Source organism: Marmota flaviventris, chromosome 1 (assembly GCF_047511675.1).
Source record: "Marmota flaviventris isolate mMarFla1 chromosome 1, mMarFla1.hap1, whole genome shotgun sequence".
NCBI classification, from domain to species: domain Eukaryota; kingdom Metazoa; phylum Chordata; class Mammalia; order Rodentia; family Sciuridae; genus Marmota; species Marmota flaviventris.
The window spans coordinates 39,766,691-39,783,404 of record NC_092498.1 but is presented as its reverse complement, the minus strand read 5'-3'; the positions used below and the strand labels follow the sequence as shown (position 1 = coordinate 39,783,404).

General features: G+C 37.6%; 1 protein-coding gene across 1 annotated transcript in view; it reads left to right on the top strand.

Annotated features, from left to right (window-relative positions):
• The window catches only part of Thsd7a (thrombospondin type 1 domain containing 7A), a 395,278-nt gene that overhangs the window by 207,678 nt on the left and 170,886 nt on the right, over positions 1-16,714 (top strand). Inside the window, exons 3-4 of the mRNA XM_027926470.2 lie at positions 3,599-3,847; positions 6,739-6,920. Of these exons, the coding sequence (XP_027782271.2) occupies positions 3,599-3,847; positions 6,739-6,920 (431 nt within the window). The remainder of the gene's footprint in view (positions 1-3,598; positions 3,848-6,738; positions 6,921-16,714) is intronic.

The following is a 16,714-nucleotide window of genomic DNA, read 5'->3' as shown; positions in this document are numbered from 1 at the left end:
AAATTCTTATTTAAAATTTTTAATAGACAAGATAAGCATTATTAATAAATGTAATACATGGAGAAGTCATATGAATAGATGATGCAACCATAGAAGAATGAGGAATGTGGTCATGAGGTGCTGCCTGAAGACTAGCATTCCTCTTTAGAATTGCTGTACTCTTTACTCTTCTATCCTAAGACATTATCAATGATCTAATACAGCGGAAGATGGACAGTGAGTGTCAACCAACCTCTCTTTCATAAACCCTTTTGCCAGAGCAGCTAAAAATTAAAAATTAGGCAGTAAAAAGAAGAAATTGCATTTCTTAATTCTTGGAGTAAAGTTGAACTAATAATAACACCTACTCCATAATATTGATCCAAGGGATAAATAATTTTATACATGTAAAGATTAGAAGAGTATCTAGTAAACACTTAATGTATATTTATTATAAATAGCAATATTGTTATCATCATTATAGTCTCCACTTATAATGTTTATCAGAAGTATAAATGTTGTTGTTATGATAATCTCCTTGTCTTAGACATGTACCCTAATAACCTTTTCTCCCACCTCATCATCAGAAACTACATAAAATACAAATACTATCATATTTTCTGCTCTGACCTTTTAAATGGCACTCTCATCCACAAGAGGTCTTAATGTGGAACTATGGTATTGCCTTGGGTCTAATCTAGGCCTTTAACTTCTATTCTTATTTCTACTGCTCACCACAAACTCCTTTTTGTGAGGCCAAGGAAAAAATTTATTTTCCACCACCCAACATGCTTTGTCATCTCATATCTTTATTAATTACCTTCATCTCAACAGGACAGATTCTAATACATAGTTTAAAATTCACCACAATAACCTCTTATTTTGTGTAACCTTCTGTGCCTGTCTTCACAGAATTATATGCTTCATATAATTACTATAATCTTGTCTTTCTACTTCCAAAACCCAGCATTAGAATTACTTATACATATTTGTTGAAATGTTTAGGATACTGGAAAATTACATGAAAATTATATATATATATATATATACATATATATGTATATATATACACATATGTACATATATATGTGTGTGTATGTATATATTTGCATGTATATATATATAAATATTATTCATATTTTATGCAAATTTTTATATGTAGACTCTATTAAAAATGAATATTTGTTAGGAAAGTGTATCTATTTTGGCTTTTCCATACTTACTAACTAAGTCTTCTTAGGACAACCAGAACATTTGCCAAGTGCATAGATGTTACAAAGCCTGGGTTTGTGAATACTGATGTTAGCTAATTCACATTACCAGTAACTTTGGCATTGGCCTCAGCTAAAGTAGTTGTTCTAATGAACTAAGATTTACAGCCAGTTCAACTGTGAGAAGCCAGCCCAAATGGTCCAGAAAATAGGCTCTGCTTTTAGAAAATCTAAGTTTCAATTCGAGTTCATAACTTACTCACTGTATGATCTTTAGCAAGTTCCCTAGCCTCTAGCAGGCTGCTTCCCTGTCAAATGGAACTGACAGTGATAGAAACATAAAATGATTTAAGTTAAGTAATATGAGTCAAGTTTTAAATTTAGGACTTCCCAAGCATTTGACTTTGCAAGACTCAAGGCTACCATAAGCCACACTCGACATGGTTCTGCCTAGAGGGGTAGAGAACAGGAACCAGAGCTTGTCATCATTGCAGCATCAGACATTCTCCATCTGGTGAGAATCGTCCTAGCAGTCCATGCAGCATAGCTCAAATGTAAGAAGCATATACATCAGGTATGTCCAGTAACTGTCCTGAATTTTAAAAAAGCTTCATTCTACATAGGACTCAACAACTCTTAAAGTGATCCAAGAGTCATGGCCTACAAGGTCCCTCAAAGAAAAAAAACCCCGTTCTAAGAGTTGCCACACATGGTACAGCCCAAAGCTCTATCTTCTTACCAGGTATTTATAGTTTCTTCAGAGTAGGTATAATTGATCCAAAGGGCTCATTTATTATTAATGATATGATCTGGTAACATAATTGATATGTCTGCTTCCATCAGGTGACCAGGATAACTGTAATTGGAAGTAGTAAACTATTAGTCAAACTCTCTTTAAAAGGTTAAAAGAGGTTGTTAATCTTTGCCATTCATAGACTATGATCTTATTAAATATTAGATAAAGGATAGTGTGCCAGCATATATGAAAATGATCAAGGAAGGATAAGAAATCTATCTAAGATGATATAAAATATGTATATTTTGTAATAAATGGATTTTAGAGAACAACATTTGGTTATTATTTTACCTGATTTTCATGGATTAATAAGTAAGTATAAGAATGAAAACTTGCTCATCATATAGAAAGTTGTGCTCCATGGTTAGTTAGCCTTGTGCTTAATGCATCATTAATGCTCAGTACATAGCAGTTGAGTAGAAATCAGAAATTGTTCCCTCTCTGTTGTCATAGAAAAAACAGAAGCAACTCAGAGAGCCCTTTTGCCACCACTCTCAGCTTATCTTCTGCTTAGACCTCTCACCTCCAGCTAATTGACTTTGAGGCTTTGAACTCTAATTGTCTCATAAGAATTCAATGTTCATACACATGAAAGTAGGATTAAGAAGATTGCATGTGAATTGTTACAGTAAAATGGGCATGTCTTTCTCTGTGGTTACCACAGATAAATACGGCACCTGCATGAGGAGACAGAATTGGCAGTGCATTCTCCCATTGGACCAAACAGCTCTACCATGACAACAGGCTGCCTGTGTAAGCATATGCTATTGGTTATGGACACTGGTGAAGAGTTCAGCTGAGAGTCAACACAAATCTATTCCATTCCAGTAAATTTCCTCAAAGAATGCTCTTAGTTGTTAACATCCACCATATATTCTGCAGCTTCAAATGTAGACATTATAATTTAGAGTCCAATATAACTGTAGTTAAAGTAGAAGTTAAATAGTCAAAAGTTTGGACATAAATACTTCATTGATTAAATAAATATTAGAGATATATTTAGAGGAAATATCTATAGTATAAAAGTAACTAGATCTATTTTCAATACTTATGATGTATTTAAATAGGATGCTCATGTGTATACTCCCTATTAAAGTATGGATTGAAGAAGTTGCTATATTTAAAGAAGCACGCATTATAACTACAAGTTATAAGTAAAGTTTCAAACAATATTAAAAATAATGTTAAGGCACATATTAAATTAATTTTTCTATTCAAAACAATATTTAAGTTAGCCAAACATGCTTATTTAAATCACCAAACAAAACAGAAATTAGTATCTGTTAACAGTTCTTAGTTTCAAATTTTCTAAATTAAAGCAAATCTGGAATGAGTAACATGTAAACTTAGCTTCAGCTAATTTTGCTTATTTCTTTGTATTTTCTATTTCCTAGGAATGGTTTAACAACTCTTACAAAATAGGAAGCAATTCAGACGTTAGTTTTGAATTTGCTTTTGAACATTGTAGATGCTAGTGTATTTTCAATGAAATTGGAATTACACCTCCAAGTAGAAATTTAAAAATGTATAAACCAGTTTTACTCTGGAGTATAGAAGACATTATTCATAACAGCCTGAGAGTCTATGATGAGACTATCACTGCTCTTTACAGCTTTTGCCAGCAAGAGAAGCTGCCAATGACCGTCCAATCCTGTGTTATCACCAAGGAGTGTCAGATGTCCGAGTGGCTGGAATGGAGCCCGTGCTCAGCAACATGCCGTGATCCTGCCTCCCCAACAGGCACACGTGTCCGGACACGAACCATCAGGCAGTTTCCTATTGGCAGTGAAAAGGAATGTCCAGAACTTGAAGAAAAAGAGCCCTGCGTGCCTCAAGGAGATGGAGTTGCCCTCTGTGCCACGTGAGTTAATAAAGAGCAGTGTGCCTCACTTGTGTGCTTGTTTAGCTATTTGATTTGAATTTAACGGTATGTTAAGAAATAGTAGGAGTTTTATTTTTTTATTTTTTGGTGTGTGTTTGTGTGTGGGGGGTACCTGGGATTGAATTCAGGGGCACTCAGTCACTGAGCCATATCCCCAGCCCTAATTTATATTTTATTTAGAGACAGGGTCTCATTGACTTGCTTAGCATCTTGCTATTGCTGAGGATGGCTTTGATCCATGGTTTTTCAATCCCCATTCTAAAAGGAAGAACAAACTTTCAAATCATAGGTTCCTATGATCCATTAAAATTCAGCCTCTGGGACTACAGGTATATGCCATTGTGCCCAGCAGAAATAGTGATTTTTAACACATCTTAAACAGAAAAATAAAATATCTCTTTATAAAATCTATCCTAAAAAATACTCGTTTTCCAGAATAAAAGTGTTGTTAATAGCACTACTTCCAAATCTCCATAAGGCTAAAATTTCAGCAGCAATTATATAGTGATGTACTTTCTTTTTTTACTTTTTTAAAAAAAATATTGGTTGTTTTTAATTATGTACTAGGTGTTGGCAAACGTTTTCTGTTAAGGAGAAGCTCATAAATACATTAGGTTTTTTAAACCACATAGGTTTCTGTTGTGATGATTCAACACTACCATTGGAGCTATACACAATATGTAAACAAATTAATGAGTCTTTGTTCTAATAAAACTTTATTTACAAAAACAGACAGTAGGTTGATTTGCTCCTTAATCCATGGTTTTTCAATTCCCATTCTAAAAGGAAGAACAAACTTTCAAATCATAGGTTCCTACGATCCATTAAAATTCAGTAATGTATTGAACAAACCATATTCAATCAAGTAAAATACTACATCAAAATAATGAGACTTTAAAGCCTTAAAGATAAGAATTGCATTTATTTTTATGTGTTTGTTGTTTTAGCACCAGCATACATCATAAGACCTGGCACACAATAAGTGCCCAATAAATGCTCACTGAATTTAAATAAAGTTAGACTAGTTCTGAAATATTTGGCAGTATAACAAGATTATTTTTGTCCTTAAAATATCATTCCAAAGCATTACTGTGAATTATGTTGGCAATAATAATATTTCAGCTTAATTTGAATATCAAATGTTTATAAAGCAATGTAGAGAATCTTAGTGTTTCAATGGAAATGCATAAAATTCATTGAGAGCTTCTCTGGAATATTCTACACACCTAAAGAACATTCATACAATTTGGGCTTTATGAACCAGTGAGGAGGCAAATTAATATTACTATTCCCACTAAATCTAATAACAAAAATTAGTGATGATTTATATGAGATCTTCATTTCTGCTATGTCTTAGACTCACCCCTCTGTTTCCTTTCTACCTATCTTGACCTGTCCCACTGACTTTGGTGGACCCTCTCCATGTCATAGGCACAAGGATACGTCAGGATTTTCAGAGTGTTTTCTCTCCTATGAGTTTCTTCTATTTTTTTCTTAAATTAGTACCTTATTCTTTATTCTTTCAAATACTATTAACAAATACTATTAACAAAATAAGTAAATATCTTTGAGTTTCTTTTCTTACTTTGTTGGAGTACCATTTTTCTAAAATGTATTACCTATTATCTTTAATAAAATCTGTTCCTTCCCATAAAACTCCTCATCTTGACCTAATTAGATTTTTTTAAAAATCACCATTTTAGCTTCCCTAGCAAATGAGTTATTTGGTTTTATTCCTTCTACCCTACTCTCATAGCCAGGTATCAATTATCCACATGTCTAGAATTGACATGAACACTGTTCTTCTTTTAGGAACAAATGTCAAGATTGTCTTTCCTTGATGACCCAGATCTATATTAAGTTATACCATGAATCTCCACTAATAAAAGTGAAAAACAAGTATGAATCTCTGTATTACTGTCAAGAAACTTATCACTGACAGAGGAAAGTATCCAGAACAGACATCTGTGGGCCCCTTTAGTCTTTCTGTCTGATGGAGAGGAGTATTAGCATGGCCTTTTATACCTATTTTGGCTGTTAATATAATTACCAAGGTAGCATCTTGGTTAAAGTGACACCAAGTGCTATATGAGCCATTTCTTTAGGCTTTTAGAATATCCATTTTCTTAGAGGGGAGAAATGACATCACTTTCTATCTTCAGTGGCATCAGAAATGGTTCCCTGGCTATCTCCTCAAGTATGTGTTGGACTGACAGTCCCCCGACATTTCTTTCACATCATAATCTTGATTGGAGCTTTAATTGAGAATCACAGATGGTCTTTCCTGTGTTCCACTGATTAGAAATGTCAGCTCTTTTCATCATTCATCAGCATTTATCAGGAATGCTCAGCATTACAGAAGAAAAAAATTTATTCTTGAAAACTCTGAATTTCCTGTTATATTTTTAAGTCCTAAAACACAATTATAATTTTGCTTCAGTAGGAAGAAGCAATTTTCATTCATTTTCTTAAAGACAAAACAAACATTTGGGTTCATCATCGCATAGAATATTTTCTTAGATTCAATCCTCCTTCGTTTATGAGCATCCAGAAAGGGCAGGCTTGGGTTCAGCTTAATTGAACATAAAATTTCATGTTTTCAGCATTATGCTCTCTTTTCATAAAATATTTATAAAGAACTTCCAGTAGTAGCAATTAAAACAGGATCACTCTAAATGTAACCCCTTTTTAAATTGAGCGCCGCTGAGGATAAAGGAAGGATTGAAATTGGATGTGCAAGGCCCTTGTAAAGTCAATGATGGAGTCCAGAGGAAAATGTTTTTAGATTAATTTTTAGAATACAATATGAGACGAGTAGAGAAGCGTTTTATTCAATAAGCATGGTGGCCGCTGGCATTTTCTTTCTTTAGGTATGGCTGGACAACAACAGAGTGGACCGAGTGCCGCGTGGACCCTTTGCTGAGCCAACAAGACAAGAGACGTGGCAACCAGACCGCCCTCTGTGGAGGAGGCGTCCAGACCCGAGAGGCATACTGCGTGCAAACCAATGGAAATCTCCTCGCGCACTTAAATACCCGCAAAGACAGAGAAGGTACTTTCTACTTTCTTCTAAATGATTCATTCCTGGACAGGGTGCCTGTGATTGCTCTGGAGCCACATTTACAGGGTCATTTGGGGGCACGAAGAACAGCATTTCTGTTCACATTATGGTAAACTGTAAATCACATAATAATTGTTAAAAAAAAGAAATAAGATACAGCTTCATCTTTGGTCAGCTTTGATTTGCTGAGGAGTCTCTTTTAAAACTTTTGACTTAAATGCCTTCCTGACTCACTTTTGCATAAAATTTTTATTTTGTAAGTATACACAGAATGCAAGTATACAAAGTGCAAAATTTTCAAAACCTGCTTGTAAAACAATAAATCTTATCTTATTTTGTTAAAACAGGTTAATTATGGTATTGAGTAAACATTTTAATTGAATTTAAGTGAAGTAAATTGAGAATAAAAACTACTGTATAAGGAAGCTTTAACCCAAAGTCATGCCCACCACCACCACCTTTGGTAGTTTGGCACACATATTTTAGATTTTTTAAAAAAAATCTCAGTTTGGGGACCAAATGCAATAAATGTGCAAAAGAATAAGTGAATCCAATATGGCATAGGTTAAATTATACATTACTATATATTAACATACATTAATATATATTAACATCATTCTAAAATTCTCATCTAAAGTTCTTAAAAAATATGAATGAATGTAGCAGTGCTATAAGCCATCTTTCTTACACTGTCTTGGTCTGAAGAACAACAGGACTTCTATCACTAAACATTCAACATATATCAGCTGGTAGCCAACAGAGTTCCAAAAATGCCATAAGATAGGATAAAAATATTCATACAGATTTCATGTCATGAAAGGCTTCAAATCTCTCATGATAGCACCAAAACCAACCAATATTTAAACCCAAGATGAAGACATTATACTGAGTTTTATAATGACTGTTGGGGGATCATAGAAACAGACTCCTCTAAAGAAGAGGTTGCCACGTGAGCCAGGTGTTGGTGGACACACTGCTTACAGATAAGTGAATGAGGAATGCAGGAGGGAGTTTATTCCAGGCAGAGGGAACTGTGTGTATTGAGGCACAACATCAGGGAAAAGCAAAGACAAAGCGTACATCTTTAAACACAAGCATGTTGTATGCCACGGACAGGATTGAATTTCCTCGGGAGTGAGTTGTTTGGAAAAGGTTTAGAATAGAGATAAAGATCTTAGTTGATACCAACAAATGAAAAAGAAAACTGTTCAGGGAAGGAATCTAACAAATTTGATCAGAAAAAGAATGAAAAGAACAAAGAGAAATGGATATTTTAAAAACAGAAAGAGAGCTTCTTCACCCCCACACAAAGAAGTCACAGCAGTGACCAGTAACTCAAGAAAGATAAGCAGTTTTGCATTTGCTACTTCCAAACTTTAATTGTTCTGTATCCACTAATTTTACACAGCATGTCAACTCATTTAGGAATCTAGCCTAGGGATACATTTTACTACTAATGTATCTTGAGGTTGTAAGAAAGTAGCATAAAACATGTAATGTTAGTACATTAATATTTTTCTTGGCCACTTTAATGGCTGTATTTTTAACACTCTTAGGTAGATTTATTATAGCAGTCTTCTCAGAGTAGTATAATTTCATTGCTGGAGGTGGATCAGATTTTAGTTTCTGAATGTCAATTATGTCTGATAGGTTATTACTTTCAAAAGGTCCTTGAGAATTTGGAATTGCAACTGGATATTTTTTTAAATCATTTTTTTCAGAGTCCTCTCATACCCCTGGCAAACTACTGCAGAGCACCAGAAATGAAAGTCAGAGAAAAAAGAACTGGCACACACATTCACACACAGTATCATTATTAAGACATATCCGTTAGACTAAAGCAAACGTAAAAGCAAAAGTCAATAGATATGGAAGTAATTACTTCAACTACAATTAATATTATAATGTAAATGAGTAACTTAGGAATTTGTGTCCATTCATATTATATTATTAAGACTACTGATAAGTCTTTGCAGAAACAGTTAATTCTTCTCAAAAATTACAGCTTTCCTTTTCAGAACTTAGCCTTTCCCCCCAGCAGCTCTTAACATTTCCCAACAGGAAACTATCTGATAGATTAGCATCCCAGGGGTAATACATGCTGAATGGAGTACAGTTAGCCTGCAAGCTATGAAAGTTGTTCTTAGGAGCTCTTCCTTCAGTAAATATGAAAAATTCAAAGCTCATGTAAAAAGATAGAGAGAAGCCTCTCAAATTAGCTCCCTCAACCAATCTTGATATGAACACACTAACTTCAAGAGACCTTGACAATGTAACCAGGACCAAGAGCAGGCATACTGTACTTATTTTGAAAAACAAAGTCTATGCTATTCCTTTTGCACACTCACATTGTTCTATACATGCCCTGTTTTCACATGTAGCCGTACTGTAACTCAAAATAAAACACATTAACTAAAAAATAAGCTTCTTGATACAAATATAAAGGAAAGAAAGTAGTTGGAAATTTCTTTATTTTCTTGGTAGATCATCTTATACAGGGGAATGGTAACAACCATGTCACCAGAAGGACCCTGTCCGTATTATTTTATTTTATTCATTGGTGTATGCATTATATTAAATGATTCATACAACACTGGCAAAAAATAAATGAAAAAAGAAAAAGAAAAACCTCCTGCTTGAGTAACTTAGGAATTTCTAAAAAAATCAAAATATTTATATGATTAAAGTACTCACAAAGTATTTAGTAAAATATTCACAACTTGGTATGTATTTGTGTCAGTTGAATTATGTGATCAGAATATTGATTAAGTTGGTGACAGAATTTATAGACTATATTCACTTGATTTTGCCAAGAGCCTACCTTTTATTCACGTACTGCTGCTTACTGTTGGCAACCCTCTCAATCCTGACAACTTCCCCCATCGTATTCAGGTGAGCAAAAGATCCATTGCATCACTCTATAGAGTTGGATATGTTTTTCACTGAGAAAGTTAATAGTAAAACCATTGACAGTTTGTTTTGAGCCAGTCAATCAGGATTCTAGTAGAATGTGAAAAAGAAGTCCAACTGTTATAAAATTATATTAATTAAAAATTATTAATAACATTTAATTATAATAATAGTGATTTAATTATAATAATAGTGATTATTATAATTAAATTAATTATATTATGTTGGTGTAATATCCACCCTTATGAGAATATTAGAGAAAGAAGCCTAACCCAAGGGGAGGCTATCCTAGAAAGCTAGTGAAAATATTGCTGATTATTGGATACATGGAGTGACATTAGATTTTATTCAGAATAATTTTTAAAATTCTTCCTGTTGGTTCAAATTGAACATGGTTTTAAATGAGATAAACTAAAAGTATTGATTGAAAGACACTTTGAAACTTGAAGTGATTTATATTTTAGGGACCTTAAGTCAGAACATTCCTCTGTAGAAATCTCATCAAATATTCAACACTAAAATCTGGAAAAGGTCAGTGGTATTGGCGTTATTAAGAAAAGAAGTCCACAAAATGAACCTGTTTGGTGACATAGAGTGAGATACATCAGCAGAAAAGATTGGAGGGTCAATGCTAAGATAGATGGAGGGAAGAGTATATGAACTTTGAATAGACAGGCAGAAGGGTAAATAAAGAACTCATGCTTTCCCATATTCTGCAAAGAAATGAGGATAAAATAGTCATGCCATGCCTAAATAGAATGCAAACTCATTACAATTTTACTTTTATAGTTTACACAAATGAACTCACCTTATTCAAAGCTTTTTATTAAAAAAAAAAAAAGAAAACTAAAGGAAGGCTATGCTTATGGTGCTATTTCCCTATTATTTCAGAAAGTAAATATCACAGTATGTCAAAGTCTAGAGCTGCACCTTTCCTATCCATCACTTTTGAAATACAGGTAGGTGAGAATATTTTACATGACATTTCCATCAGAGATATGTATTAGAGAACTCTAGGCTTGGGAGTCTCCATAGGTTCCCTGATTGAATCCTTAAAGCAACAAGGAAAGATAGTGGTTTACCTTTATTTTCTACATTACAAGAAATATATCAAAGTTTCCCCATGAAATATAAGTGATTTCATGTTTCTTGACTTCCTATGACATTGCTATGTGGATGTAAATTACAGAAAAACATTAAAAGATTTCTGAGTTACTGAATTCTAAAACTTTCACTATGCTATAATTATGCAAACAGGTATAAAGTTTCGATATGAACACTTGTTGAGAGACATTAGGTATTAACAGTTTTTATAATTTATCATATTTCTTAGTATTCCATTTGGGGCTGAGCTAATCTTAATTTGCTAAATTAAAAAGGAACTAGAATACATAATAGCTACATTTTGAAAATAAAGTCTACAGTGTAAATGCAATGAGATACATTTATAATATAGTAGATTCAATTATAATATTATTATAGAATAATTAAAACTTAGAAAATCTCTGAAGGAATTGGAGCCACCTTGTCAGTCAGTCCTCTGGATATCTTGTAGCAGAGAAGGGCTGTTACCCTCTGAAGTTTCTCTGTGATCAGTGGAATATAAAATGGAAAGTGAGATGCCAAGAGGTTTCAGCCATTGGGATAAAAGCTAATAAAAACTCACCTGCTGGGAATTAGATTAAGATATTTAGTGTTCTACCTAGAGGAAACTTAGACATTTTACTGAAGGAAGAACTTACTGATGAGATTTCAGGAAGTTTTCACCCAAAAAGGAAAATATAATGAGGAAGCTCAGAAGGTAGCTAAACATAAAAGCTGTGCTCATATGCCCCCTTTTTTGTATTTTTTAAAATTCTTTTTAGTGATATACAACACCACAGCACACCCTAACATGACCACAAAAGCATGGAACACAACCTTCTCCAATTTAGTCCACAGCACTGTTTTAGGTGCTTAAAATTATTTGTTTTTTGACATAATTACTGTCTCCTTGTAAAATCTGCCTGAAAATCATCTCTCAAATGTTTCAACTATACCTTCTCCCTTTAAAAATAGTCTCTATCTTGAGGCTGGGGTTGTGGCTCAGAGGTAGAGAGCTTGCCTAGCACGCATGAGGCCCTGGGTTCGATCCTCAGCACCACATAAGAATGAAATAAAGATAATGTGTCCAACTACAACTAAAAATTTTTTAAAAATAGTCTTTATCTTAGGATGAGACCATATTCACACTCACCCTAACTTTCACCCAAAGAACTATTCATACCTCAGAATTTAAAAAGAGGACACAAGAGGGGGGAAGGAAGATGGCGGCGAGGGGAGTGCATTGCCCCCGTGTGCTGCTTCACTGTGTGGGAGTATGACAAGTCAGGACGGCTAAAGGATATCTTGTTAGGAATTTCCAGCAATAGTGGGGTGCTCTGGAACCTGGAGGAAGGATTTCCATCGCACGAGGATCGGCTACGGGGACTCAAACGCGAGAGGTTTGTCGCACGGAGGGTAACACTGCTTATTCAGCAAATCGCCCCGCGGCTAGAGTCTGCAGCGCGCACTGGGAAACGAGGAGATAGCGACGCAGGGATACAGCGCTGCAGTTTCTGCCAGCCGTGCAAGCACCGTACTCAGGGCTGAATTCTGGGTTCAAGACGGGGGAAGGAAGCGGTCCATCTAGGTTCTCCACACCGGTCAGACCACAGAGGAGGCCAGCAGCCACCATGTTGGAAAGCTGACGTCACCATCCCTGTTTTCGACTGACCGCAGCTCATTCAGCCATAGAACAGGTAATTTCAGGCTGCAATTCGCCTGCGGCTTGCAGACAGGTTGCTAGGGTTCAGTGCCTGGGTGCTTCTTAGAACCTGATCTTATCGGAGCGAACACCGAGTGCGGGGCGGCCGAGTTCCGGCTCCCGGAACCGTCCCGGAACCGCCCTGGCCCAGGGCTGCGGAGCCTGCGGAGGCTGCTTCTTGGACCCTGCTCCTATCAGAGCATACACCAAGCACTAAGCGGCCGAATTCCGGCTCCCGGAACTGAGCCCGCGGGGACTGCTTCTTGGAGCCTATACTTATAGGAGCTTACACCGAGCACGGAGCGGCCGAGTTCCGGCTCCCGGATCTTCCCTGGCCCGGGGCTAGGAGCCCGCGGAAACTGCTTCTCGGTCCGGGTCCTGCTGAGGGCCGGTCAGGACTCACCCGTTGCTTTGGTTGCCCGGCAAGGGGAACGAAATGCTGCATTCGCATAGGATACCAACATGACAGAGATCTGATGTCATCAGAAAGCGGCGGAGGAGAGAACTTCATCAATACCAGCGGCGACAGAAACAGTTGGTCTCCTGGTAGGGGGGGTGAGGCACAGACACCCGAGTCTCCTCAATTTGTCATCGAGCCAGAGGGGAGGAGCCGGGCCGCCGCCAGCGCCCGGAGCAGGCCCAGCGGCTCGCCAGCGTGGTGACCGCGTGACCACAATTGGAGAGGGGGCGGAGCGGAGCCACCACCCGCACCCGCAAGGTGGGCAGACCCGCGACCCAGTGGTACATGGGCGTGGTAGGAGGGGCAGGGCAGAGCCGCCGTTCGCGCTTGCAAGGTAAACAGACCTGTGACAGCCTGGCGGGTCAGGCCCAGTGGCCTGCCAGTGTGGTACACACGTCACCCCAACTGGAGTAGGGGCAGAGCAGATCCTTCTCCCACGCCCGGATCAGGCCCTGCCGGTGTGGTGGTCACGTGACCCCAATTGGAGTGGGGGTGGAGCGGAACCGCCACCCGTGCCCGCAGGGTGAGCACACCTGTGACCAACCTGCAGATCAGGCCCAGGGGTCCGCAGGCGTGGTAGGAGGGGCAGGGCAGATCCGCCGCCCGCGCCTCCAAGGTAGGCAGACCTGCAACAGACCGGCGGATCAGGCCCAGGAGCCTGCCGGCGTGGTACACACACCACCCTAATTGGAGTAGGGGCAGAGCAGAGTCGCCGCCCGTGCCAGGAACAGGCCCAGCGTCCTGCAGGCGGGGTAGTCACGACACCCCAATTGGAGTAGGGGCAGAGCAGAGCCTCCACCCGTGCCCGAAAGGTGGGCAGATCTATGACAGACCAGCGGGACAGGCCCAGTGGCCTGCCGGTACGACAGACATGTCACCCCATTTGGAGTAGGGGCAGAGTAGAGCCGCTGTCCGCGCCTGCAGGGTAGGCAAACCTGCAACCGACCGGCGGATCAGGCCCGGTGGCCTGCCGGCGTGGTACACTCATCACCCCAATTGGAGTAGGGGCAGAACAGAGCCGCCGCCAGCGCCCAGAACAGGCCCAGTGACCTGCCGGCATGGTAGCCACTACACCCCAATTGGAATAAGGAGAGAGCAGAGCCGCCGCCCGCGCCTGCAGGAAAGATACGCAAGCAGTATGAAAAGACAAGGAAAGAAAGGACCACAAGCAATGCAGGTCAACGCAACTTTAGAAGAGGTAACAGCTGCAGCAGATGGAATGTCAGATAAAGAATTCAGGATATACATGCTTCAGATGACCTGGAGTATCAAGGAAGACATTAAACAGCAAAATCAGACAATGAAAGATCACTTCGACAATGAATTACGCAAACAAATCCAGGAAGCAAAGGATCAACTATACAGGGAGATAGAGGTTATAAAAAACAAACAAACAAAAATCCTAGAAATGCAGGAAGCAATAAACCAACTTAAAAACTCAATGGAGAATACTACCAGCAGAGTAGAACACTTAGAAGATAGAACATCAGACAATGAAGACAAAGTATTTCAACTGGAAAAGAACATAGACAGCTCAGCAAGACTGTTAAGAAACCATGAGCAGAACATCCAAGAAATATGGGATAACATTAAGAGACCAAACTTAAGAGTCATTGGGATACAGGAAGGTACAGAGCTCCAAACCAAAGGAATGAGCAGTCTATTCAATGAAATAATATGAGAAAACTTCCCAGACTTGAAGAATGAGACAGAATCCCAAATCCTAGAAGCCTACAGGACGCCGAATGTGCAAAATCATAAGAGATCCACACCTAGACACATTATAATGAAGATGCCCAACATACAGAATAAGGAGAGAATTTTAAAAGCTACAAGAGAAAGGAAGCAGATTACATTTAGGGGCAAGCCAATCAGGATAACAGCTGATCTTTCAACACAGACTCTGAAAGCTAGAAGATCCTGGAATAACATATTTCAAACACTGAAAGAAAATGGGTTCCAACCAAGAATTGTGTATCCAGCGAAATTAAGCTTCAGGATGGAAGATGAAATTAAAACCTTCCAAGATAAACAAAAGTTTAAAGAATTCGCAGCTAGAAAACCATCTCTTCAAAACATCCTCGCCAAAGCATTACAGGAAGAGGAAATGGAAAATAACAATGAAAACCAACAGTGGGAAGTAGGACAGTAAAGGGGGGGAAAATAATCAAAGAGGAAAACAAACCATGTTTAGTAACAGAAATAAACAAATATGGCTGGAAGAACAACCCATATCTCAATAATAACCCTAAATGTTAATGGCTTAAACTCACCAATTAAGAGACACAGGCTAGTAGAATGGATCACAAAACAAGACCCAACAATATGCTGCCTACAGGAGACGCATTTGATAGGAAAAGACATACATAGGCTGAAGGTGAAAGGTTGGGAAAAATCATATCACTCATATGGACTTCGGAAACAAGCAGGACTGTCCATACTCATATCAAATAAAATAGATTTCAAGCCAAAGTTAATCAAAAGGGATAAAGAGGGACACTACATACTGCTTAAGGGAACCATACACCAACAAGACATAACAATCATAAATATTTATGCCCCAAACAATGGTGCAGCTATGTTCGTCAAACAAACTCTTCTCAAGTTCAAGAGTCTAATAGACCACCATACCATAATCATGGGAGACTTCAACACACCTCTCTCGCCACTGGACAGATCTTCCAAACAAAAGTTGAATAAGGAAACTATAGAACTCAATAACACTATTAATAACCTAGACCTAATTGACATATATAGAGTATACCACCCAACATCAAGCAGTTACACTTTTTTCTCAGCAGCACATGGATCCTTCTCAAAAATAGATCATATATTATGTCACAGGGCAACTCTTAGACAATATAAAGGAGTAGAGATAATACCATGCATCTTATCTGATCATAATGGAATGAAACTGAAAATCAACGATAAAAGAAGGAAGGAAAAAGCATACATCACTTGGAGAATGAACAATAGGTTACTGAATGATCAATGGGTTATAGAAGACATCAAGGAGGAAATTAAAAAATTATTAGAGATAAATGAAAACACAGACACAACATATCAGAATCTATGGGACACATTGAAAGCAGTTCTAAGAGGAAAATTCATTGCTTGGAGTTCATTCCTTAAAAAAAGAAAAAACCAACAAATAAATGATCTCATACTTCATCTCAAAATCCTTGAAAAAGAAGAGCAAAACAACAGCAAAATAAGTATAAGGCAAGAAATAATTAAAATCAGAGCTGAAATTAATGAATTTGAAACAAAAGAAACAATTGAAAAAATTGACAAAACTAAAAGTTGGTTCTTTGAAAAAATAAACAAAATCGACAGACCTTAGCGATGCTAGCGAAGAGAAGAAGAGAGAGAACTCAAATTACTAGCATACGGGATGAAAAAGGCAATATCACAACAGACACTTCAGAAATACAGAAGATAATCAAAAACTATTTTGAATCCTTATACTCCAATAAATTAGAAGATAGTGAAGGCATAGATAAATTTCTTAAGTCATATGATCTGCCCAGATTGAGTCAGGAGGATATAGAAAACCTAAACAGACCAATATCAATTGAGGAAATAGAAGAAACCATAAAAAGACTACCAACTAAGAAAAGCCCAGGACCG